The sequence below is a fragment of the Oryza glaberrima genome, chromosome 1 (assembly GCF_000147395.1).
Source record: "Oryza glaberrima chromosome 1, OglaRS2, whole genome shotgun sequence".
Taxonomy (NCBI): domain Eukaryota; kingdom Viridiplantae; phylum Streptophyta; class Magnoliopsida; order Poales; family Poaceae; genus Oryza; species Oryza glaberrima.
In genome coordinates, this window is record NC_068326.1 from 1,762,696 (window position 1) to 1,785,390 (window position 22,695).

At 46.5% G+C, this 22,695-nt stretch overlaps 4 protein-coding genes across 6 annotated transcripts; 2 read left to right on the top strand and 2 right to left on the bottom strand.

The window, feature by feature from the left end:
- Nucleotides 1–5,709: 5,709 nt before the first annotated feature.
- LOC127752446 (putative glutamine amidotransferase GAT1_2.1) lies at nucleotides 5,710–7,609 on the top strand. 3 transcript variants are annotated; one of them, XM_052277834.1, is made up of 3 exons: nucleotides 5,717–6,062; nucleotides 6,167–7,113; nucleotides 7,216–7,609. In XM_052277834.1, exons 1-3 carry the CDS (start codon nucleotides 5,969–5,971, stop codon nucleotides 7,462–7,464), a joined length of 1,290 nt encoding a protein of 429 aa, XP_052133794.1. In that variant the 5' UTR covers nucleotides 5,717–5,968; the 3' UTR covers nucleotides 7,465–7,609. The 3 variants fall into 3 exon arrangements, with proteins under 3 accessions (XP_052133776.1, XP_052133794.1, XP_052133783.1); XM_052277823.1 differs by having other exon boundaries at nucleotides 5,722–6,062; nucleotides 7,213–7,609; XM_052277816.1 differs by having other exon boundaries at nucleotides 5,710–6,062; nucleotides 6,167–7,609.
- A 1,148-nt stretch (nucleotides 7,610–8,757) lies between these two features.
- Nucleotides 8,758–11,985, bottom strand: LOC127752441 (L-Ala-D/L-amino acid epimerase). Its single transcript, XM_052277802.1, has 7 exons — nucleotides 11,305–11,985; nucleotides 10,575–10,685; nucleotides 10,271–10,487; nucleotides 9,786–10,119; nucleotides 9,566–9,627; nucleotides 9,383–9,456; nucleotides 8,758–9,094 (listed from the first exon to the last, which is right to left on the bottom strand). The coding sequence occupies exons 1-7, from the start codon at nucleotides 11,962–11,964 to the stop codon at nucleotides 9,089–9,091; spliced, it is 1,464 nt and encodes a 487-aa protein (XP_052133762.1). The 5' UTR covers nucleotides 11,965–11,985; the 3' UTR covers nucleotides 8,758–9,088.
- A 2,117-nt stretch (nucleotides 11,986–14,102) lies between these two features.
- Nucleotides 14,103–15,530, top strand: LOC127756951 (reticulon-like protein B9). The gene is made up of 5 exons (XM_052282343.1): nucleotides 14,103–14,217; nucleotides 14,355–14,535; nucleotides 14,728–14,869; nucleotides 14,950–15,019; nucleotides 15,144–15,530. The coding sequence occupies exons 1-5, from the start codon at nucleotides 14,133–14,135 to the stop codon at nucleotides 15,305–15,307; spliced, it is 642 nt and encodes a 213-aa protein (XP_052138303.1). The 5' UTR covers nucleotides 14,103–14,132; the 3' UTR covers nucleotides 15,308–15,530.
- Nucleotides 15,531–18,518: 2,988 nt separating this feature from the next.
- LOC127781883 (leucine-rich repeat extensin-like protein 2) lies at nucleotides 18,519–21,202 on the bottom strand. The gene is made up of 2 exons (XM_052308948.1): nucleotides 19,951–21,202; nucleotides 18,519–19,845 (listed from the first exon to the last, which is right to left on the bottom strand). The coding sequence occupies exons 1-2, from the start codon at nucleotides 21,120–21,122 to the stop codon at nucleotides 19,002–19,004; spliced, it is 2,016 nt and encodes a 671-aa protein (XP_052164908.1). The 5' UTR covers nucleotides 21,123–21,202; the 3' UTR covers nucleotides 18,519–19,001.
- Nucleotides 21,203–22,695: the final 1,493 nt, after the last annotated feature.

Sequence of the window (22,695 nt, forward strand, 5' to 3'; positions counted from 1 at the left end):
GGGGGACGAGCAGTTTGGGGAAATTCTCCGACCCCTGCTGGGTCCAAGGCAACCGTTGGATGGTGGCGCGCGTGCGGCTACGATTCAGAAGGTGACGCAGGCGGCTGGGATTACCGTATGGGCCGCAGCCATGGGCCATGTGGCGGCCCAATATCGTTCATCTGCACTGGTGTCTTTACTGCTCACTGTTAGAGATATTGTAATGTATCGGTTCGGTTTAATCATATCCCAATTCTGTTTTTATAAGTTGGTTATAGATATAAGAATGTACCGTTCCTATATGTGGTTATGTCCGTTATCAATCTAATTATCGGGCTTACTCACCTACGCTTTCATGGTATCAGATTAATCTCGCTTCCGCCTATTCTCCACCGCGTCGCCCTAAGCCACGCGCTTCCCACGTCAAGAAAATCTTCGGAATCATATAATTAAAATGGAATCGGCTATGTTTTTTTTAAGAAAAAAAAAGAATAAGCTAACCTCTACTGTTGGAGGTACTTGTGTTGAATGATGTTTAGGAGTCGTCTTCTTCAGATAATGATCACTGAGACTAGCTCAAAAGTTTAAAGCTTCTGATGCTGAATTGCAGAACTGTAAACGTCTGATGATGATTTGCAGGTACTATCCAATATACAGGATTTCGACAGGACCAACACTGCGCGATCTGGACGGCTGCAGGCTGCTTCCTCACACATCATCCTCTCTCCACGCAGCTCGCACGTGCACAAAAACTTCAGAAAATCTCTGAAGAAGCTACACTTGCTTTCTTCAGTTGCTTTCCTGCTGATGCTTGAGCCGTGACGCGTGACGTGACGTTGAAACTGATCTTTCTCAGGCGGCGAAACCCAGGAGCCAAAAAGGCAACAGCGGCGATCCGCGATAGCGCGGCGTCCCCGTGACGACGGCGATGTGCCTCCCATCGTACAGGCTCAAGGTTGCAGCGTCGTGTCCAGAAGATGACTCAACTGTGATCACCTGCTTCAGTTTAGTGATCTCCGTTGAGACCCGGTCTAGTTCCTAAAATCTTTTTCCCAAAAACGTCACATCGAATTTTTGACACATGCATGAAATATTAAATATAGGTAAAAACGAAAACTAATCACGAGATGAATCTTTGAGACTAATCATTTTATGATTAACCATAAATGCTACAGTAACCCATATATACTAATGACGGCTTAATTAGGTTAAAAAAAATTCATCTTGCGGTTTCCAGGTGAGTTATGAAATTAGTTTTTTCATTTGTGTCTGAAAACCCTTTCCAATATCTGTTTAAACATCCGATGTGACACCGAAAAATTTTAAATTCGCGGAATAAACACACCCCATCGACGCAGCCCGAGAATGCGGAGCAGTTCTCTGCTTTTTTTTTCTTTCTGTCTCGTTCAGTTTGTAGATTGTCAGGGTTCAGAATGTACTTGGATAGTTGGATCACATAGGGTGCATGTCTGCATGATGTTTTTGTTTTGTTCCTGCAATGGTTTCAGCAAAAGCTTAAGATGGTGTTTGAATCTATGGACTTAATTTAGTCTCTGTATTTAGACACTAATTTAGAGTATTAAATATAGACTACTTATAAAACTAATTACATAAATAAAAGCTAATTCGCGAGACAAATTTTTTAAGCCTAATTAATCCATAATTAGAAACTGTTTACTGTAGCATCACATAGGCTAATCATGGATTAATTAGGCTCAATAGATTCGTCTCGCGAGTTAGTCCAAGATTATGGATGAGTTTTATTAATAGTCTACGTTTAATATTTATAATTAGTGTCCAAACCGATGTGATAGGGACTTAAAAGTTTTAGTTCCATCTAAACAGGGTCAGCCAATAATGTACTGTATATATAAGAAAATTTTTTTACCAGAATTCAGAAAACACACAAGCAGCTGTGTACTTCTGTGCTGCTTCGAACTTGCGAGTGACAGAGCGAAATCGGCCGTAGCATTTAGAAATAAAGCGTACAACGATTAGTGTGATTCTGTGAACACGTGAAGGTACTCTAAAAAAAAAACTCGATAATTAACCCTTTCCAGGACGGTTGTTGTTGTGCGCAGTTGCATGATGGTTACAGAAGTTGAAGCAAAGCTTTTGTTTGTTGAGAAATGGCGTCACCGGTGACGCCCAATGGGCTCTTCAGACTCCAACGCGCTGCACGATGTGCACATTGCTACTAGCTCTGTTCCTGTGGATCCATGATTCAGCACAGTCTTCATTACTACTTGTTCGTAGACTCGAACTTAAAGAAACTGAAACGAGGATCATATATACATTGTTGTGTTTTGTTTGATTAGGAAATGCTGGGATTCTCAAAATCGACCGACATATCACAGCTGATTTTGAGAACAAATACAATTAGGACGAAATGTTTTTTTTCTTTTTTGGGGGGTTCACTTCTTCCGTTCTCCGGCTTCTCAGGTGCATCAGAGTTGATGGCCCCTTTGGGCTGTGTTAACTCTGAATTTTGCAGGTGGTAAAAACTGGTCCATGAACCATGATCAATCCTAGAATATTCAGCATTAGGTAGTGATCTTGCTAGAAAAAGAATGGCTCTTCTGGTAGAAGAAGAGGAGGTAGGTAGGTGACTTCTTCGGTGAGTAGTGACTAGTGAGCCACTGTCTGCACTGCACAAATTATGACAATTCAACCATTTCCGAAAACTAATTTTATAAATAAACCGTAGCCAAAACTTATTTCAGAGGCGGTGAATTTAGACACCTCAGCGCTACGTCAACTGGTGCTGAATATCATGTCATCGCGGATGAGAAGCTGAGTCGGCGTGCCAACGTGCATTCAGCGCCGGCTATTTGGCGCTGAGGTGTCTAAGTTCAGCGCTATATGATTTGGCGCTGAACAAAATGGTTATTTTTAAAATAAGTTTTGGTCACGGTTTATTTGTAAAATTAGTTTTCGGAAAAGATCGCATGGTTAAAATTTGTGGTCTGCAGTTCTGCACTGAGCAAGTGAGGATTCAGGCAAGCAGACAGAGACAGGAGTGCGTGCTTGGAGCATCCAAGTCCAGGAGTCACCTCCCCTGGATGGCAACCGGTCGGCTCGCGACGCGGCAAGCCAAGCCGCCGGCAGGCGGCAGTTCAGAGCACCCCAGATACCACCTGCATCTGCATCTATCGTGTACGTGACCGATCTGCCCGTAGTTCGTCGTTGGATTCGCACTTTGCAGCACCCGATGCTTCCATGCATGCATTCACCCTCCTAGCTCCTTCCAGCTGCCCGCCTCCCCATAGATCACCTGACACACCCCCACTCTGTAACACTGCATCCATCCGCACTGATTTTCTCTCCCGTTTCAAAATAAACAAACATTAATGCTACAATTCTATACGTAGATTTTTTTTATTATGATACGCTATAGATTTGTTTATTTTAAAATAGAATACTCCACTCATACGTGCGATCTCCGAATGAAGCCACAAACACAATGTATGGGCAGCGCGAGTCTCAAGCGTGCATCGCATGGGCTGGCCGAAATCGCGTTCCCTATGCACTGTGTACACAGCTGCTAGTCTCTGTACTCTACTGGACCTAACCAATCAGCTACTATAAAAGACAAGTCAATTTAACACGAGTATCTTTCCGAGCTTAATATGAGTTTGGCGTGCCCCATGCTTGCATATGTTTACAAATGCTCTTCAATTTCTTTAGTTTATCCTAGAAGAGAAGGTTTAACCTGATAGAAAGATTTAGTCTTTATTTAATTATAAGCCGTGCACGCCGTTCATTCCTGTAGAACAAAATGACCGGTCACTCGAGTCTATTCTCCCATAGTCTTGCAGATAGACGAATAATATATTTATAATCACGTCACTAGTGATCACTATTGTCCGTGTAAATTAACGTGGCAAAATAAATAAACGTGTATGAAATGGTTCTAATTTTATTAGGGCTATTTAAACGCACACGCACTCAGACCGACACATCAGACGCTTGTCACTGGCCGCATCAGCCTCCCTTGGATAACCACCAAACACGTCGGCACTGAGTACTCCATTCCCATTCCTAGAGGTCAAACCTACTGGAGTAGTACTAGTAATCATATCGCAGAATTTGTCAAATTTTACATAAACAACGCAACTAATTGTCACAATCAAACCCAAGACACAGTAGTACATGCTTCTTGCTAATAGGCATATGCTGATCTTCTACTTAGAGATGAGTATGCTTATCAAGTACATACACGTTGTATATCCGAATTTTGGTCCAACAGTTATCCGGCCACTTACTACTGAAATTTTAAATCGGCAAATTGCATGGACCAGCTGTACGGCTTCATCCATATATTGCTGACGCCATACTCCATGCACAATTTAATTTGTTTTGTTTAACAAGAGGTTGTATATTAGTTTACAATATTTAAATTTGAGCTCTAGCAATTTCTTCCTTAAATATCTTCTTACCCATATTTTCGGTTATGTGGCACACTTAAAAGTTCCCTCCATAAATTTGTTGTCAATCGGTTGAGATATAGTTCACTAGTGCATATATTAATATTTAACTTCGCTTAAAATACATTGATAACGGGTCAAAACAAGAGGTGTACCTAGAAATTTTTCTAGTGCCAAGATAAAACACATATAAGCTAGCAATGCAGACTATAAAACCCTTGGGACAAAGAGCTAGCATTTGAATCTATCAAAGGTGAGCCAATAAGCCTAATAGAATGTCAAGGGTCACCGAGCAGTAGATCTATAAATGAACCAAATCATAGAGAACTCAATGAATTAACGCCCACATAAAAACCATCATGTATTTGTGTTCAGCGTAGTACAGAATAACTAGGATAATCAACCAAAGCAAAGAGATAGTTGCCACATCAATAGACAAGCATCGGGGCATATGATATGGGTTGTTACTTCTATTGTTGTGAATTGTGGACCTAAAAAAATCCATAATATCCACAGAGATAAAATGATGCAGCATATTTATTAAAAACCATATGGTTCCTTTTATTCTTTTGTTAGCTTGTATGTCCTAGCACACGTTTATCTTGTTTCCATGATGGCATCTAGCACTAATTTAACATGTCCCTTTCAGGGTTGTCACGGATTGCAAACGATTTAATCACTTAATCTCCTCGACCATTTTTTTCCCTCATAGTTGTGATGATTAGTTCAACTTTGATTTATGCAATATTCACCGTTTATCCTAGAACTAAAGAAATTATTGTGTGTATTTTGTATATATATCCCAACTAATAACATCCTCACAAGTTGTTTGCTTGTTTTTCAACATTTTAGTGAAATTTAGTCAGATTTTAGTATATGTATCAATTTGATATGGGAGATTCATGTCCCGGCCATCTTCTTCTCAAAGTCTCTAACTCTAATAAGTTCATCCTCTTTTCCGGTGAGCGACTACTGGAGCAAAGTTTGTAATGAAGTTAGACTTATACAATATTAAAAGGAGACGCCAAACCAGCTATAAGTACTTGTAATATTAAACGGAGCAATTATATTTATGGATTATAGCTACAAAAAGATAATCCGAATTATATAGTTTCATCACAATTAAATAGAAATTTAATAGTACTGCTGGATTAGCATAGCCAGTACTAGTACTGATGAAATCAGTCCGACAAGGCATAGACATCTCTTGGGGACATGTAGCAATTTCCAGTCATTTGCCCCTTTGACCTTGGTAGCTGTAACGCGGCGCCCAGACATAGTCGCACTAGCTCTCGCACTCACATGCGCCTCCGCTTCATCAAAGCAAAAAAGATTAAATTAATTCGGTGATAAGATCGATTCCGTCTAGTAATCCAAGCTGCAATTCCGATTGATTACCTTCTATAAATACCTCACCCCACCCCTGAGCCCTCCCAAATCCGAGCAAATCAACAACACACGATCAATCGATCGATTAATCCTCTCGAGTAATCGCCTTGAAATCATCGGTTGATTTCTTGCAGAGATTAAGTAGCAGCAGGTGTTCGTCGAGCCGAGCGGCGATGTCTCCCTCCCCTGATCTCGCCCGGATCCTCCCCCGCGTGCTCATCGTCTCCCGCCGCACCGTCCGCAAGAACAAGTTCGTCGACTTCGTCGGTGAGCTCTCGTCATCTCCTCCTCCTCCTCCTCCATGGATTTTTCTTTTTTTGTTGGTTAGGACGTTGGCTGAAATGCGCTGCATGGCGCATGCATGTTCGCAGGGGAGTACCACCTCGACCTCATCGTGGGATACGGCGCAGTGCCGGTGATCGTGCCGCGGGTCGCCGGCGTGCACACGCTGCTCGACTCGTTCGAGCCCATCCATGGCGTGCTGCTGTGCGAGGGCGAGGACGTCGACCCGTCGCTGTACGGCGGCGGCGGTGCGGGGTCGGGGGGGCTCTCGGCGGAGCAGCTCGACGCCGTGCGGAGCCTCCACCCGAGCGACGCCGCCATCGACCACGAGAAGGACTCCATCGAGCTCCGCCTCGCGCGCCGCTGCCTCGAGCGCAACATCCCCTTCCTCGGCATCTGCCGCGGCTCGCAGGTGCTCAACGTCGCCTGCGGCGGCACGCTCTACCAGGACGTCGACCACGAGCTCCCCGCCGCCGCCGCCGCCGTTCGCCACATCAACTACGACAACTACGACGGGCACCGCCACCCGGTGCGCGTCCTCCCCGGCACGCCGCTGCACGAGTGGTTCGCGGAGTCGCTCGACGGCGAGGACAGCCGGCTGACGGTGAACAGCTACCACCACCAGGGCGTGCGGCGGCTGGCGGAGCGGTTCGTGCCCATGGCGTTCGCGCCGGACGGCCTCGTCGAGGGGTTCTACGACCCCGACGCGTACAACCCCGGCGAGGGCAAGTTCATCATGGGGCTCCAGTTCCACCCGGAGCGCATGCGGAAGGCCGGGTCCGACGAGTTCGACTACCCGGGCTGCCCCATGGCCTACCAGGCGTTCGTCCGCGCCGTCGTCGCGTACCAGGAGAAGCTGGCCGCCGCCGCCGCCATGCCCGCCTCGCCGAAGCTGAACCAGGAGATGGAGAAGCAGCGCAAGGTGCTCGTCCGGAGCTTCTCGCTCGCCAAGAACCTGTACGTCTCCGGCGCCGAAGCTGGCACGCCGCGGCCGGCCGAGCAGCGCGACCTCGACGCCGGCGCCGAGTTCCTCGAGGTAAAAACCCAGCCCAACCACCGCACCTCCACCGGCGCGCACGGATGCCAGCCGCCGGACTTCAAAGCTAACCGCCGTGGCGTGGTGTGTGTGGTGCAGCAGTCGAACACGGCGGCGCTGAGCGTGCAGCAGGAGAAGCGGCTGAAGCAGATGGGCGCGACGGTGAGGAACGCGTCGGGGTACATCAACCGGCTGAAGCTGAACGAGGAGCGGGAGGCGGCGGCGAGGGCGCTCATGGCGAAGATGTCCATCGACCAGCTCTCCGACCTCGCCTCCTTCTACCACATCATGGGGACCATCTGCTCCGAGGTGCTCGACAGGAAGCTGCACTCCGCTGCTCCCGCTCCATGAATCTCTCTTGCCTCGCTCTCCATCACACCATGCTGTGTGCTCCTGCTTGTTTGTTTGTTTGATCATTCTCATGACGACATGATTGATATTATCAAATGTTAATGCAAATGTTTACGAGATAATATTATCGTGTTTCTGTTCTTCATTTGCTCATGCTTGTTTGACTTCGCGTCTGTCTAAGTGCAATGCATCTGCAGGAGCAGCTCACTGACTTAACGTCATCTTCCTGAACTGAAAGGGAAGATGATAATAAGAACTGGATATATGTTGGTCGTTTTCGTTATTGAGGTGTCAATGTGCCATTCTGATCCACAGATTTTTATGGTCCAAACAAACAAGAGACGAGTAGAGGAGTACAGCAAAAGCAAAAACGAATACAAGAACTAGACAAAAAAACAAATCAAATCTCGGCCGTGGACACCTTCTTGGTCAATCGGGAAGTGGCAAAAGAAACAAAGGTGTAAGAGGAGAACCGCTTCTAGCACCCAGGTTTTCTGGAGGAAGCACACAGTGGGTGACACCACGGCCGCAATACCTGTCCAAATGAACCACTTCAGGCTGATCTTCCCAGCTGCCTCAGTAGACAGGAGGAAGAAGAAGAATTGCTCCTCTGCTATGTAAGAACAAATTTGAGATCAAACTGCTGTGTCCGGGGCTCCGGGCTAATTGGATTCATGTACATCAGTACAGACCTAAGGTCAAAGTTTAATCGCATAAAACTGAGGCTGTCTCGTGCAATGTCCAGCCGGATTATGAATAATTGATTGGGCCGCTCCCCGGAGGCTCGCCGTCAGTTGGGCCCAACATTATAGGCCGGAGTGCCAAACGTACTCCGCTTCCCCTTTCCCGCCCAACTGTATATGGAGAGAGATCGGATGACATGACGGGCCGTTTGAGCTCTCTTTCGGAGAGATGGCGCAGGCCTAATCAGGTCACATAAACATGGATGGCTGTCAATTGTGGAAAATAAGTCCACTCTTAGTCCCTTAAATTATAGGTCTCATCTGATTCGTATCTGTCAACCACGATACCGGATATTTTGACTGTCCAATTCGCTAACGTGATGCCCATGTGTCATCTCAGTCATAAAAAAAATTAAAAAAATAAAGTGAGGCCCACTTGTCATACTCTCCTCGGTCTCTTCCTTCTTTACCATTCTCTCCTCCCATGTCTTCTTGACGGCAGCAGGGGGCGCACGGCGACGAGCGGCAGCAGGGCGACGGTGGCAAGGGAGCTAGGCGGCGGCAGCAACTTGTCAAGTATGAGTAGCACTGAAGCAGGTAACACCAAAAGTAAGCATAATACACTGTACTTGAGCATATTTGAGGCTGCATAGATAAGGTCTTTTACACCATATTTAGTAATTTATTTATCGTACAGAACAACAAGGCCAGCTGAAAATGCCTCATTATTTTATCCATCTACAGCCTGATCAAATATTTCAGGCCTAACTGGACTGGCAACAATAATTAGCCTCTTCAAGGTCATATAGGATTACAAGTTTACAACTGCTCCTTTGGTTTCAACTCCAATTGATTATTGTTGAAGGTAAATAATGAACAATTAATTGTTCATTGAACGTGTCACCGTTGTTTGTGAAGCTCCCAAAGGGCTAGGGCATTCCTTATTTCTGTAAAATAAAATGATATACCAATCAGTTATACATCTTTTTAGTCACTGAGGAGACCATTTGCATTAAAATAAGAACACCATTTTATACTGGTCAATCTGAATAGGTGCCTCTGGTTGTTACCATGTTTGATAGGTAAATTTGATTATAATTTGGTTCCAAACTGTTTCGTTCATGCTTTTGAAGGAAAAACTGTTTTCTTCATTTTATTACATTTGGATACTAGAAACAATGCTATTGCAGGACATGAAGATTTAACTTAAACAGCAAGAGTGAAATGCTTCTTACCAAGCCGTTGTTGTCTAAGTGAAGGAAACCACCATGGCCTCGAGCATTTGTAAACTTGTATACAGGTCCAGAAACTGATGAAAGAAGTTTAGTTGAGTAAGTCATATGAACTACATTCAACAGTTTTTTTCACTTAACCATCGAACATTGTACAAAGGAGATTGAAATAAAATGTTTTTGTACCTTCATAGCCACCGAACACTGGATCTTCAGACAGTAAAAGAGGTGTGTCCAGGTCAACAAAACTGAATTCACAAGAGGGGGGAAAACATCAGTGGCTATTTTGACAGAAGTAAGGTCTAGAAACCCAGGAAAATGTGACATTTTTTTTTTCATTTTAATCATACTGGTGGCAATGTCTTTGGCTGGAAAAAAAAATTGATTCTATAATTATCACACAAACCTGAAACAACCAAGACCAGCTGCAAGATGACCAGCAAAGCCCATAGCGATCCTAGTCTCAACCATACCGCCTATCATCAGCGCAATGCGGGCTTTTCTTGCAGCATCAATTACTTCAAGGGCTCCAAGAATCCCTAGCTTTGCTAGCTTGATGTTAATAACATGAGCAAGATTTCCATCTATTATTTTCTGAGCATCAAGCAAACTACGACAACTTTCATCAGCTGCAACAGCAACTCTGTATTTCTCCTTGGCAACAATGCTAACATCGCGTAGACCTTCCCAGTCATCTCGATGAACTGGTTGCTCAAACAATACTGGAGTCACTCCCATTTCTGAAACCAATGGCAGTAACAAAAAAATAGCTTAATAGGAGAAGATTGGACGGCTCAGATATTAAATAGCTAAGATTTTTTCCCCGCAAAAAAAAAAAAAAGCAAAGATTTTCAGAATATAGGAAGCTTTACAATTTACAGGGGTACAAACCGTTTAGTCTATCAAGAGCTTCAATTGCTTGATTAGCTGTGTATCCTTCATTTGCATCCAAGATAAATGAACAATCTGGATGGACAAGCCGTATAGCCTTCAAAACTTCTATATCTGAGTTTAAGTTCTTCCCGACTTTGAGCTTCAGAGTCTGAAATCCCTGTCCTCGATATTTTGCGGCTAACTGAGCAGCTTCATTTGGTGTCACGATTGGAATCTAAATTCAAAAGTAGAAGAAATTAACGATTTTCATAAGAAAGAATGCTTTCTGTAATCAATGCAGAGGATGCTGAGATGGCCATACCGTGATATCTGTTGTGACACTGTCTGACGCCCCTCCAAATAATCTCCACAAAGGGATGCGGATACTGTTAGCAATTGCATCAATCAAAGCCATCTCCACTCCTGCTCTAGCCTTCATTGGAGAAGAGCACAATTGAATAGACATCAATGGATAAATCTTGTACCAAACAAACAACGAAATAGTGTAGTCCTAAAAGAAAGGCCAGAACCATTTGATGATGCCTTACATTATTGCACTTGTATGTGAATTAAAAAAGAACAGGTGAACCTGATTTTGGATGTGAAACCTCTGTTATTGCAGGCTTGTAATTCATGGTTCTTTACAGGTAACTTTTTTTTTTCCCAAAAGGGTCTTTACAGGAGTAACTTGGATTGTTCATCTAGGATTTATCTCATGTGCGATTATGAATTACGAGTCGTGTTGCCATATGATGGGCATGAGCCTGTATTATCACTTAGCAACCACATATTTGTAGCAAAACTATCTTTTGCTTTCAAGGAAATATCGGCAGTATCCAACACTCCAATTACCAGAGAGAATGACCTCTCACAAAATTCCAGCACACAAATTAGGCAGCTACTGCAGAGAAAACGCCAAGAAAGAAAGGCACAGTTGTGACTCATCAACGTGAATCCCGTGACACAAATTATCTTAGATCAGAGTATCAGACTACGACGATTAAGGTGAAATTGGAGTCAGGTGTTCGACGGGATTGCGTGAAATGTCTCACCGAGGCGAAGTCGTGTCCCGGGAGGGCACTGGCGACGTCCTGGAGCACGGCGCCGAGGGGCGCGGCGGGCGCGCCGGCCAGAGCGCCGCACGCCCGGGTGGCCGCGGCGAGCGCGCCGGGCTGGTCCTCGGCGGTGACGGAGGGGAGCACGGGCGCCTCCCCCCACCCGACCGCGCCGCTCCGGAGCTCCACCCGGACGGCGACGTTGGACACGGCGTCCAGCCGCGACGACGCGATGGTGAAGGGCGCGGCCAGGGGCACGTTGAGCGGCCGCGCCTCGGCCGCCACCACGTCGACGGAGAAGGCCTCCTTGAGGGCATCGAACCCGAACGTCTCCGCCGGCTGCGGCGCGGGCGGTGTCGGCGACGGCGACGGCGAGACGGCGCGGAGGCGGGTGGCGCCGCCGGCGGGTGGCTGCTGCTGCTGCCTGCCCACCGGGAGCACCTGAGCCCTGGTGCTACCGCTCATGATGCTCCCATGATTCTGAGACAACCTGAGAGGCGAGAAGGACGAGGAGGTGGAGATGGCGGAGTCCATGGCCACTGCCACTGCCACTGACTGGAGCACTGGATTTTGCCGAATTTTGTGGAGTGGCTCGAGGAGGAAGACGACCACGAGTTTTTCCTTTATAGAGTAGGAGTTGGTGCGCAGGTTTGACATGGTACACTGACATGTGGGCCCACGTGATCTGTCCCCGTCACTGCTACTGGGCCCCACATGCCAGGACAAGATGCCCGCTACAGCCAAGTACTGTATACTGTTCGTGAACGGGTGTGTTCGCATGAACATGTTCCCAACCCAAAAATGAAAAGGAGCGGTACATTAATAATTAAGTATTTGCTATAATTATTTTTAAAATAAATTAATATGATTTTTAAATAATTTTCGTATAAAAACTTATTAAAAAATTATTATATTTATTAATTTTAAAAGCGTACGTGCGAAAAATAAAATTAGAGAGCTGGCAACAATGTCTTGCAAACAGTGCCATGGGACCTCCTGCGGGTCCCACCTGTAATTGTGGTGGGCCCCGATCGATGCCGTCGAGGACACGAGGGCCACGCGGATGACAGGTGGGCCCGCGCTGCCTGTGACCTACAGGGCCATCTGACGTGGCCTTTGTCCGTCGCGCGTTTCGTCGTGGAGCGAGCCGAAACTGACGTCCGGGTTACCGTCGAAACGTGGCGATTAGCCCTGAACAGCTCGATGACAGGTGGGCCCTCCCGTGATACTCCCGCCAAAACGTCCGTCTCAGTTGACGGCAAGTCGGCAACCACCTCCTCCTCCGCGGCCAGTCGCCGTCGGCCGAAACAAATAATTAGCAGTTTAGCACTAACAAAGTGTAATTAAGTACTCGGGAGAGAAAAAACAGTGTGATTAAGTCGTTAATTACGCTGTCACTGGCACTGTGCCTGTGTAAAACCTGCCCCTTGCAAACGCCCAAGGCCAGATTAAGGGATAAGCAGATAAGAACGCACTGATCAACGATATACTAGTAGTACTGCAACTATACAATGCAAATGACCCATTAGACTTACTAAACAACATGATTTACAAAGCAAAAAAGCATCGTTTTCTCCACGACGCAACAACCGCACCCTACACCTTAATGTGGGACCAAAGAGACGAACTATTTCTGCTACTACTACTGCTATACAGTGAGTGATTATGAGGTTAGATGCGGATATTTGACGCTGCGGCCGTCTTCTCTAATGTGTATCATGTGATTGGCACCATAGTATACTCCTACTTTTGCTAATGGGGAAAGGCATTGTGTCTTTGTCAATTTGTCATGGTGGTTTAATAATTTAAGCAGGCCAAAAGCCACCATATAAGCATCTTGGCCAGGTCATGTCACTCCAAAGAATATCATTCTGGATCTAATCTCTTGCAAATTGCTTGTGAGTTGACATGTTAAATAGTATGTAAGGACAGACGCGGTAGATGAAAACGCTTACTGTCCGTTGTTTGAAGATCTGAATGTTCAATCAGGCTGTTGTCAGATTTGATCATTCGAACGACACTATGTAGTACTCCAGTGGAACTTTTGTTTCATTGGGATGAACGATAGGACGATAGCAAAACATAAAGGTGTGCTTGGTTTCAACAAAAATATAAAATCGTTTGAAATGATTCAAATCATCAACAACAGGTCCCAGTCACAGTACAAAAAGAGTGAAATTCTGTTCAGTTCTTACTTGAATCATGCAAGTATTCTGAATTTCTGATCACCCCACTGAAGAGTAGTAGTACAGTAGTAACAGTATTTCTGAATCAATAGTTCTACACAAGTATACTGTATATGTTTACAAACGTACCTGCTGAAAGAACCTTGTACTTTTTTTAGTTGTTTAAAGGTTTAAGGTTTAGTGCCGAATCTTTCTCACTTGCACAAACTTTATTCTCAAGTTTTCAAGTTGGTCGCTAAGAATTTTCAAGCACCAAATCTGAAATCCAGAGGTTGCATTTGTAAGAAGTCTTTGAGAGATGCTCGTACAGAAGCTCCCAAGTTTGCTCATTTTACTCCACAGAATTTCAACTGAAAAGTCTCATTCTCCAATACAAGTAACGCACATTTCAACAACCAAACAAAAGAAACGCGATCATACAGAATCCAAAATCACAAGAATTGGATCAGATCCCAACCCCAAACAATCACACTTGGACACCAAAGGATCAATACCGATAACAGAAGCCAGGAGCCAAAGTTATGCCTTGCTTTTCCCAGGCAATGGACGCCTTGTTCATTGACAATGCAATGGCGAAGCCGATTATAAGAACAAATCCTGGGCAGTTGTATTGCCACATCAAATTCGGATATCAACAGAATGGCTATAACTGTACGAACTCACAGGACAACCAAGCTCTTCGGCAGGGAAAGGCCACTGCATGACGCCCTAGGTGGACACAAAGGTGACTAATTTTGATAATTCTGATCAGTTCTTGCGAGCTAGTACATTATTCATGGATTTGCTTAAACGAGCTCATTGCAATCGATGTGAATCACTCGAAGTGTATCTGTTCTGAATTTGCATTGGTGATGAATGCAGCTGCAGACATCGTCCTGTGGAGGGAGAGGAGGGTGTCGGCGTCCATCGTCGCCGGAGCGACGGTGGCATGGTATCTGTTCGAGGTGGCGGAGTACCATTTCCTGTCGCTGGCATGCTACCTCGCCATGCTCGGCATGCTCGTCGTCTTCATATGGGCCAATGCTTCTGCTTTCTTCAACCTGTAAGCCACTCACTCTTCCTCTCTCTGTTCTTCCATTTTATCTGAAAATCTGGGCCTCATCAAGGATAAAGCCCATTTAATTTACACAAAGCACGGCCATTTGATACTACCAAATTAGCCCAAGATTTCGTTTTTCATGGGCTGTACGTTCTCAATCCTGGAAAGTTCTAAGTTTTGAGATGGTAACTGCAGGCCGGCTCCAAGAATCCCTGAAATTTTTGTGTCGGAGAGAACCACCAGGCAAGTGATCCTGGCCTTGCACAGCAGGCTAACTTGGTTCGTGCACAGGCTCTACGACATTGCTTGTGGAAAGGACATCAAAATGTTCATCTTGGTGAGTGTCTGCTACTGCACACAAAGATTGATACTTCCTGTATCAATATGATACGTTATCTGCTCCTGTGCATGTTTCAGACGGTGTTCTCCCTGTTCATAGCGTCAGTGATCGCAAGCTGCTTCAGCTCCCTGACTCTCCTGTACCTAGGTAACTGCTACCCATTTCTTCAGAAACTCCCCGTTAATTCTTCAGAGAACTCCATTTCTGATCTCTTGATCATGCGTCAAAGATATATAAGCTCATGGTAGTTTTCTGATCATTGTGTTCGCAGTTGTGCTAGGCACCATGACGCTGCCTGTGATGTACGAGAATTACGAGAGCGAGGTTGATCACCTGGTCTCCACGGCGGTGCACGATCTCCGGAGCCACGTCGGCGACATGGATTCAGGTGTTTTCAAGAAGATCCCAAGAGGGAGAGGAGCCACTGCAAATTGAATCAATTGATCAGCAACTAATCAATCAAGGAGATCGATCGATCGAGACCAATTAAGATTGCAGCATCGATCGACCGTGCATGACCTAACATCACATGCATGTGATGTGTACATATAACTCTCTTTAAACCGGATTAAGAATATGATCCGTGCATGTACATCCGAAAGGAAAGAAAAGGCTGTTACAAAGCTGTTCTTCCATTAATATTGTTCATAGTAACATACACAGCTTTCGTTCTCCGTTCTTTTCGCTTTCACGATCGCCTTTGATCTTGTCTGATCTGATCACCATGGGAAGAAGATCAAGAGGACAGTACTACTAGGCATGGCAATATTGACCGACTGCGAAACACATGGGCTCCACCCATTAATGGCGAGGCTGGACAGGACAGAGACACACACCTATCCGGTAAAAGATTATATTCCCTCTGCCTGAGGGTAATGACCAACAGCCATGATCTTCCCTTGGACGATCATCTCATATCCATCTCTCTCATTCTCCCCTAGGGGTTAAGATATTTGGATGTGATCTCGCAAAACTCCAATGTATATATATACATGTACCTAATACCTACTCATTCCTTAACTATCTCCATATATCGATCACGCCAAGAAGAACAAGATGCAGACACATCATGATGCACCATGACATAGGCCACAAAGTGTATATGTGATGAAGGACAGCACCATGTGTGTTTCTTTATGACTAGCTCGCTCACCCGTCTATCTGCTATCTACCGGTACTACCAGAGTCGGCTACAGTATATATATAGAAACTGATCTATGGATATCAGCAGTTTTCAGCAAGGATTAGATCAACCAAACCATATGCGTAGTACTCTACTGGTAGTAGCAATTAAGGCCAGGTATGGAGTATGTGATGCGTGGTCCGTCCAGCTGAAAGCCTGAAGAACAGGAAGCAGGATTAGGTAGGCCGATCGCACGACGGTCTGCCTGTCAGAATTGAGATGAGAGGTAGGTCGCCGAAACCGCCGGTCAAAATGTACATACACGTAGTACAGTACGTCGTAGTGGGTGATGATCAATGATGATTATTGATTGATTAAGCTGATGGATGGATCCCCTAGCTCCAGCTTGATGTCACTCGCATCCGATGGCGGCAGCACAGCAGCTGGTAATACTTGGCGCAGGCACACAGTATGTATATCTCTCCTCCGACATATGGAGCCAGCCAGCCAGCCAGCCAGGTTTTTGGCCTTTGGGCAGGCAGTCAAAAGAGGAGAGATGCAATGGTGGCAATGTACCCATCTAAAGCCATGTATGATTGCTGCTGTTGCTGCGCCGGGGAGGAGAGGAGAGGAAAACCATGCACACGCATCTGGGCTTTTGGGAGGCACGCTTGCCTGGCTTTCCCCTTGCATCGCAGTACTGCACTACTGGTCTCTCTGCCTGCCAATCTGCCATGTCGAGTAGCAGCAGTAGTAGTAGTACCCCCCATGTGGGCAAAGGCACGGCACGCAGCGGCAGCGTGGCGTTGGCCCCTACCTCACCTGCGTGTACTGGAGTTCTCGGACACGGCGAGAAGCCGGAGAATGGATACGGCGCACCGTCCAAAACTCCATGTTTCCCGACTCACGATGCGATGGTGGCGCAGCAGGAGAATCACCCGATCCACCGTCCACACACACATGCGCTTGTTCACTTGCTCCTCGTCGTCGGCGTCGGCGTCGGCTCCGCCCGAGACGCGCGCACCTCTCGTCGATCTGCTCAGGTGGGCATCAGTTTGACGCAGCAGTAGCAGCAGGGGAGGGAGGGTGTGGGAGGGCGCAGACGCCACGTGCAAGTGTGTGGCGCCCATCTCCAGCTTGGATTGCGTACCCGGGCCTCGTGCCGCGTCCTCCTGGATTCCCCGGATCCAACGCCTCCTCCCACGGTTCGATCGTGCGCCTCACCCAAAACAACTCGCGCAGTTTTGTAGGAACCACCATACACACAGCGGTAATCCCATGTCAAGAACACTGCACACCCAAACAAGTTTCTGAAACGAGAACTGAGAGGAGAGGAAGGAATTGCAAGTGGAAAGGAGAGGTGAGTTTCTGAAACGAGAACCAGAAAGAGGAAGGGATTGCGAGTTTGCAAGTGGAGAGATTGATTAATGGGCATAGATCTCCCTTTGGATTGAATATACTGTACTCAAGAGTAGAAAGATAGCCGTAAAGTGGTGTTCGTGAGATCATTTTATCGTACCAAACTAATTGCGCATGGGCAGAGCTGTGCTTCGACTTGGCCACCGAGAGATACACATATAATCATATACTACACACAACGCTTAAATTATTTAGCAGACAAGCCGTAAAGGCAAGGGCGAGATCAATGATCATCCCATCGATCAACCACCTAGCATTACCCTATATCTTAAGCTAGCGTGGCTCCAAAAGAAAGAAAAGAAAGTGTTGCCTCTTTAGTCCAAGCAATCGATTACAACCATCGCTTCGAGATCGCAAAGCGGCACTGGGATCTCGCTACCGAAAAAGAATATGATCCCCGGCAAATCACACCACATTAGAAACGCATAATTATGTGCTAAAATAACAGGCCAGGTGCAACCTAGGAGTACCATGGTGGCGTATCAACAGATTATCTCGTGCCAAATATATGCGCGGCTTCAGCGGATGCGAAAATCAACTGAGAAAGACCTAGCAACTCTTACAAATACCCCCCACTGAATTAGTGCATCCATCATATTGGCAAATCATAGCAGGGTGAATCCCTCCTTGCAAGAAAATCAGGAGTACTTATACAAATTTTGCAAGAAAATCAGGATTACTTATACAAATTAGAAATCCACAGTAAAAAAAAGTAATGAATTAGCAGCTAAGCAAATATGCTCATTTTTGCGTCAAAAAAATATATATGCTCATTTGATAACCTAGTAATACATGGGACTGATACTGAAGGCTCGCAGTCCATATAAATGCACAATCTTCTGTCTCCGTGCCCGTAACATTACGTTATAGAATGAACAGGATAGATGTTCATGCTGACTTGATTTGCAAGCGGGCAGTCCACAGAAAGCGATATACATTGAAAAGAAACAAATCACCTGGACTTGCGAGCCAATAAGTTCCAATTCAAAAGCAACTGGCCCAAAGGAAAAACACACACGGAACTGTGATGACCCAATAGCAGCAAGATTCAAGTCAATGTAATAAACCATAAGAAACATATCAACATCAATGGCAAAATACAGAGACAGGAATGATGTATATATATGATATTTAACTCAAATGAAGTTTCTACAAGCAAAGTAATGACACTTTTATCTGACATTTCAACCTCAATAACTTCCAGGTTCAAATATACAAAGGGCTACACAAATGATGAGTTCTTGATTCAGAATTTGTACCGAGTTCTTTAGACACTATATATTTATTTTTTTAAAAAATAAGAAGACGGCAATTGGAATTGGAAGCCACTCCCCGCCACTTGCTCCAGCATTGGCGATTGGCATCTCCAGAACCAATCACAAACACCCTCTTGAGTTTCACCCAACACAAGAACCACCATCCCATTTTCATCTTATTTTGATCCCAAATGCACAGCTGCCTAATGCCATCATCCATCCACTGGTTGCCAACTGACTCATGTAACATGTAATAACAATAATGATAATTAACGGCAGGATAACTACACTTCTAGGATTCTCAACATACCAGAGTTCACAAATCCTTGAGCTATGAAGCCCGGGCCTGTTTCAGGTCAGCCTGGCCAGCATCGGGCGAGCCCATGGGCTGATACTGAGGTGGCAATGTTGGTGGTGCCGCTGCCTGCGAGTAGAAGACCTGTGCTCGCGTGGGATCACCATAGTCATATCCAAAATTGCCTGCCACAGTTGCTGCAGGCTGTGGCGCTGGATGATGGTGTGTTTGAATAACATGGTGGTAGCCCATCCCAGCATACGCAGGAGCATTAGACGCTGGTACAGGGGTAGGTGCTGCGGTAGTTCGGTACAAACCAGGTTGCTGCAGTTCAGGCTGCTTCACGGCCATCTGAGGAATTGGCACGGTTGGTTTTGGTGTAGTGTCAACAAGGGTGGGAGGCGGCACAGCAGCGGCACCAGGAGGCATGCTATATGCCTGAGGCGCATTCGTGCGCATGGGAATGTAATACATGCCAGTATTTGGGTCGAAAGCGTGTGATTGTTGTGGCTGTGGCACAGGCTGCGGCATGGGCGGCTGTGGTGCTTGCTGAGGGACCGGATGGTGGTAATAGGATTGGATTGGGATGAATGTGCCAGTAGCTGGATTGTGAATGAAATGCTGATTTTGTGCAGTGACATATTGCTGTGGGACTGGCTGTTGCTGCTGTGGTGGTGGGGGTTGCTGCTGCGGTGGCGGCGCATGCATCTGTGCATACACATACCCAGCTGGGGGTTGCTGGGCAGCAGCAGCCGCAGCGGCAGCGGCGGCAGCAGCATCTTGGGCTGGCACAGGCACACGATAGCTGGCAGCATCAGTTCCAACCGGCATGTCACGCTTCAATTCAGCAGGAGGCGATCGATCGTTGTAGTACATGGCTCTGAAACATTTGATCGAACACATAGCCAGCATAAGGTTTCCTTCCATACAGCCAATCCAAGCATATTACTAATCCAGTATAAGAATCGAAAAACAAATGGCTTACCTGTTGGTGGGGTCAGCGACAGGTGGAACCTCCGGCTTGGGTGGCTGCGGCTTCCGACCTCCGCCGCTGCCGTGATCGGACTTGTCATCGTCGGAGAACACTCGGCTGGACGCATCCGAGGGGGAGATGCTGGGGACAGCCATGTTGGGGATCGGCACCTGTGGCGGCGGCTGCATGTATCCCCCAATTACAGGCTGCACCGGCTGATCGGAGATCCCCATCTGGGCGAAGTGATCCTCAACGGGAACCTGCGGGGCGAGTCGGCTATCCGGCGGGCGATCCTCGGGCCGCACCCGTATCGGCGGTAGATTCGACAGCGATGGCGCAGAGGACGTTGATCCGAACGAGGAGTTCTTGTCAATCATCGGCGAGTCCGGCACGGACTGCACGTCGTGCGGGTGCCTCGCCGCAGCAACGGCCGCGGCCGCGGCGAGCTTCTGCTGGTTGGCGCGCTGTTCCTCGGCGGGAGCAGAGTTAGGCGGGCCGCCGCGGGAGTGCGTGGAGGAGTCGTCCTCGAGGCCGAGGAGGCAGTTGACTGAGGCGGAGTCGGTGGAGATCCCGCGCGGGATGCCGTCGAGGGAGCCGGAGATGGCGCTGTTGAGGGCGTCGACGAACCATGACTCGGACTTGGAGGAGTCGTCGAGGAGGGAGCCGAGGGAGGAGGATGACTCGGGCTTGGCCGGGAAGAGGAAGAGGCGGATCCGCGACGTGCGGGAGGAGCCGCCGCCGGAGGAGGTGGCGGCGATGCGGTCGTACTCGTCGACGAGGTTGTCGAGGTCCTCGTCGGTGGAGACCGAGATGAGCGAGTCGAGGTCCTCGTTGGGAAGCTGGTACTTGAGAGTAAACGGCTGGCCGCCGAGGAGCGAGCGGGAGAGCCGCGCGTGGACGTCGGCCAGCGAGGCGTTCCGCTCGACGGCCACGATCCGGGTCTCCCCGCCGAGGTAGCACAGCGACTTGTCCGTGGGGCGCGGCACGATCCGCCCGCCGAAGCTGCACATGAGGCGGAGCCGCCCTCCCCCAGCCGCCGCGGCCGCCGCCGCGGCGGAGGAAGGGAAGGGCTCGTCCCACGAGTCGCCGCCTCGGCTGCGTGGGGATGACTCCGTGGACTCCGGGTAGCCCGCGCCCGCGCCGCCGCCGCCGACGCCGACTCCGGCGGCCGGCACCGAGTCCATGAGGAAATTCGGGTGAGAGGGGTTTTTGGGGGAGGGGATTTTAATTAGATTTTTGGGGGAAGAAGAAGAAGATCGGAAGAGGGGCTTTTGGCGGAGTGGACGGGGAATATAAACGCGGAGGAGGCTGAGGAAAGGGGGAAGACGAAGGTGGTGGGGCCCACTTGAAGGAAATATCGCGAATTATTGTTTGCGGCCCTGTGATCTAGCTGCCGCACGGCGGCTCACCTGGAGCGGTTTTCTTTCCCTATTCCTCCGTTAACCAAAAGGAAAGGCTCAACCATTTCTGTTTTATTTTAGATGACAGACCTTCTAGGTTCTAGCAGCGAAATGAATCTTTTAGATTTAGGAGGATCTAAGATTTATTTTGGCTTCGAATTTTAGGGTTTAGTTACAATGATAATGGTTGTTTTTTTTTCTCATTGATAACTCTTGATATAAAATACATTATAATTCGGATGAGAGATAGACTCGAAGAAAATTTTCTAAGAGCTTTAAGCTCTTGCTAAATTTTTTTCCAAAATCTCTATAGAATTATCTATTCTATAAAATAGGATTGGATATGGTTTAAAGTCATTTATATGAATTTTTCATGTAAGATTAAAATTCTTCAAAATTCATATATTTTTCCTCCAAATCAAAGAAGCCCTTAATATTAATTGAGATACCATCAAATTATACTTGTAAGGGAAAAATGAGACTGAGCTATTTAACCTGTTTTAAAATAGTCGAATTACTTAGTGACAGTCCCTAAACAAGACAGCATTTTTTTTTTTTGCAAATTCGAGCTTCAGTATGTATTTGTTACTTGTCATCACAAAATTGAAAGAATAGCACTGTAAGTATGTATTTGTTACTTGTCATCACAAATTGAAAGAATAGCACTGTAAAGGATGCCCTTTGCCAATGGTATTAGTCTGATTTCCACGGCAACGACTTTATTTTCTCTCTGAGAATATAAATCTATAAGCAATAAGATGTTGAGAAAACAACAAAGCACAGAATTTTATTCCTTTCTTCTTACTAAGATCATCGGATGACTTAATATATTCGTGACAGCTTGAAACAACAAATCAGCAAGGTTCATTGCATTTGACACCGATGGAACAGTAGAATCGTACTGGTACAATTTTTTTAAAAAGGAACTGAGCAATGGAAACCTGCCGAAGAATTACAAAAGTAATGCTACAAATGCAAGATCCAAGATTTGTGATTGGCCGTTGGACAAGCAGAAACGTTAGCCTTCTTGGGAATTGAACAACCGGGCTGACAGCCAGGCTGATCACATCAACAGATCAAATCGACTTTACTGTATCAGTAAAAGAAAAAAATGTTTTTCGAGTATGGATTAATCAGAAATATTTTTACATATACAGATATACTCAGTACATGTCGTAGAGGATATCAAACGAAAAATGATGGAGACATTGAGAGCAACTAATTTCTGTCGAGATAAATGAAATAGACTCCAAGCTTACGTACAGTGCAGGCCAGCTGATCGAAACGCCTAATTTCCGATCGAGCAGCATTCTTATATAAATTGCGTACTTTTAAAATCTTTTGATATTGATATAAT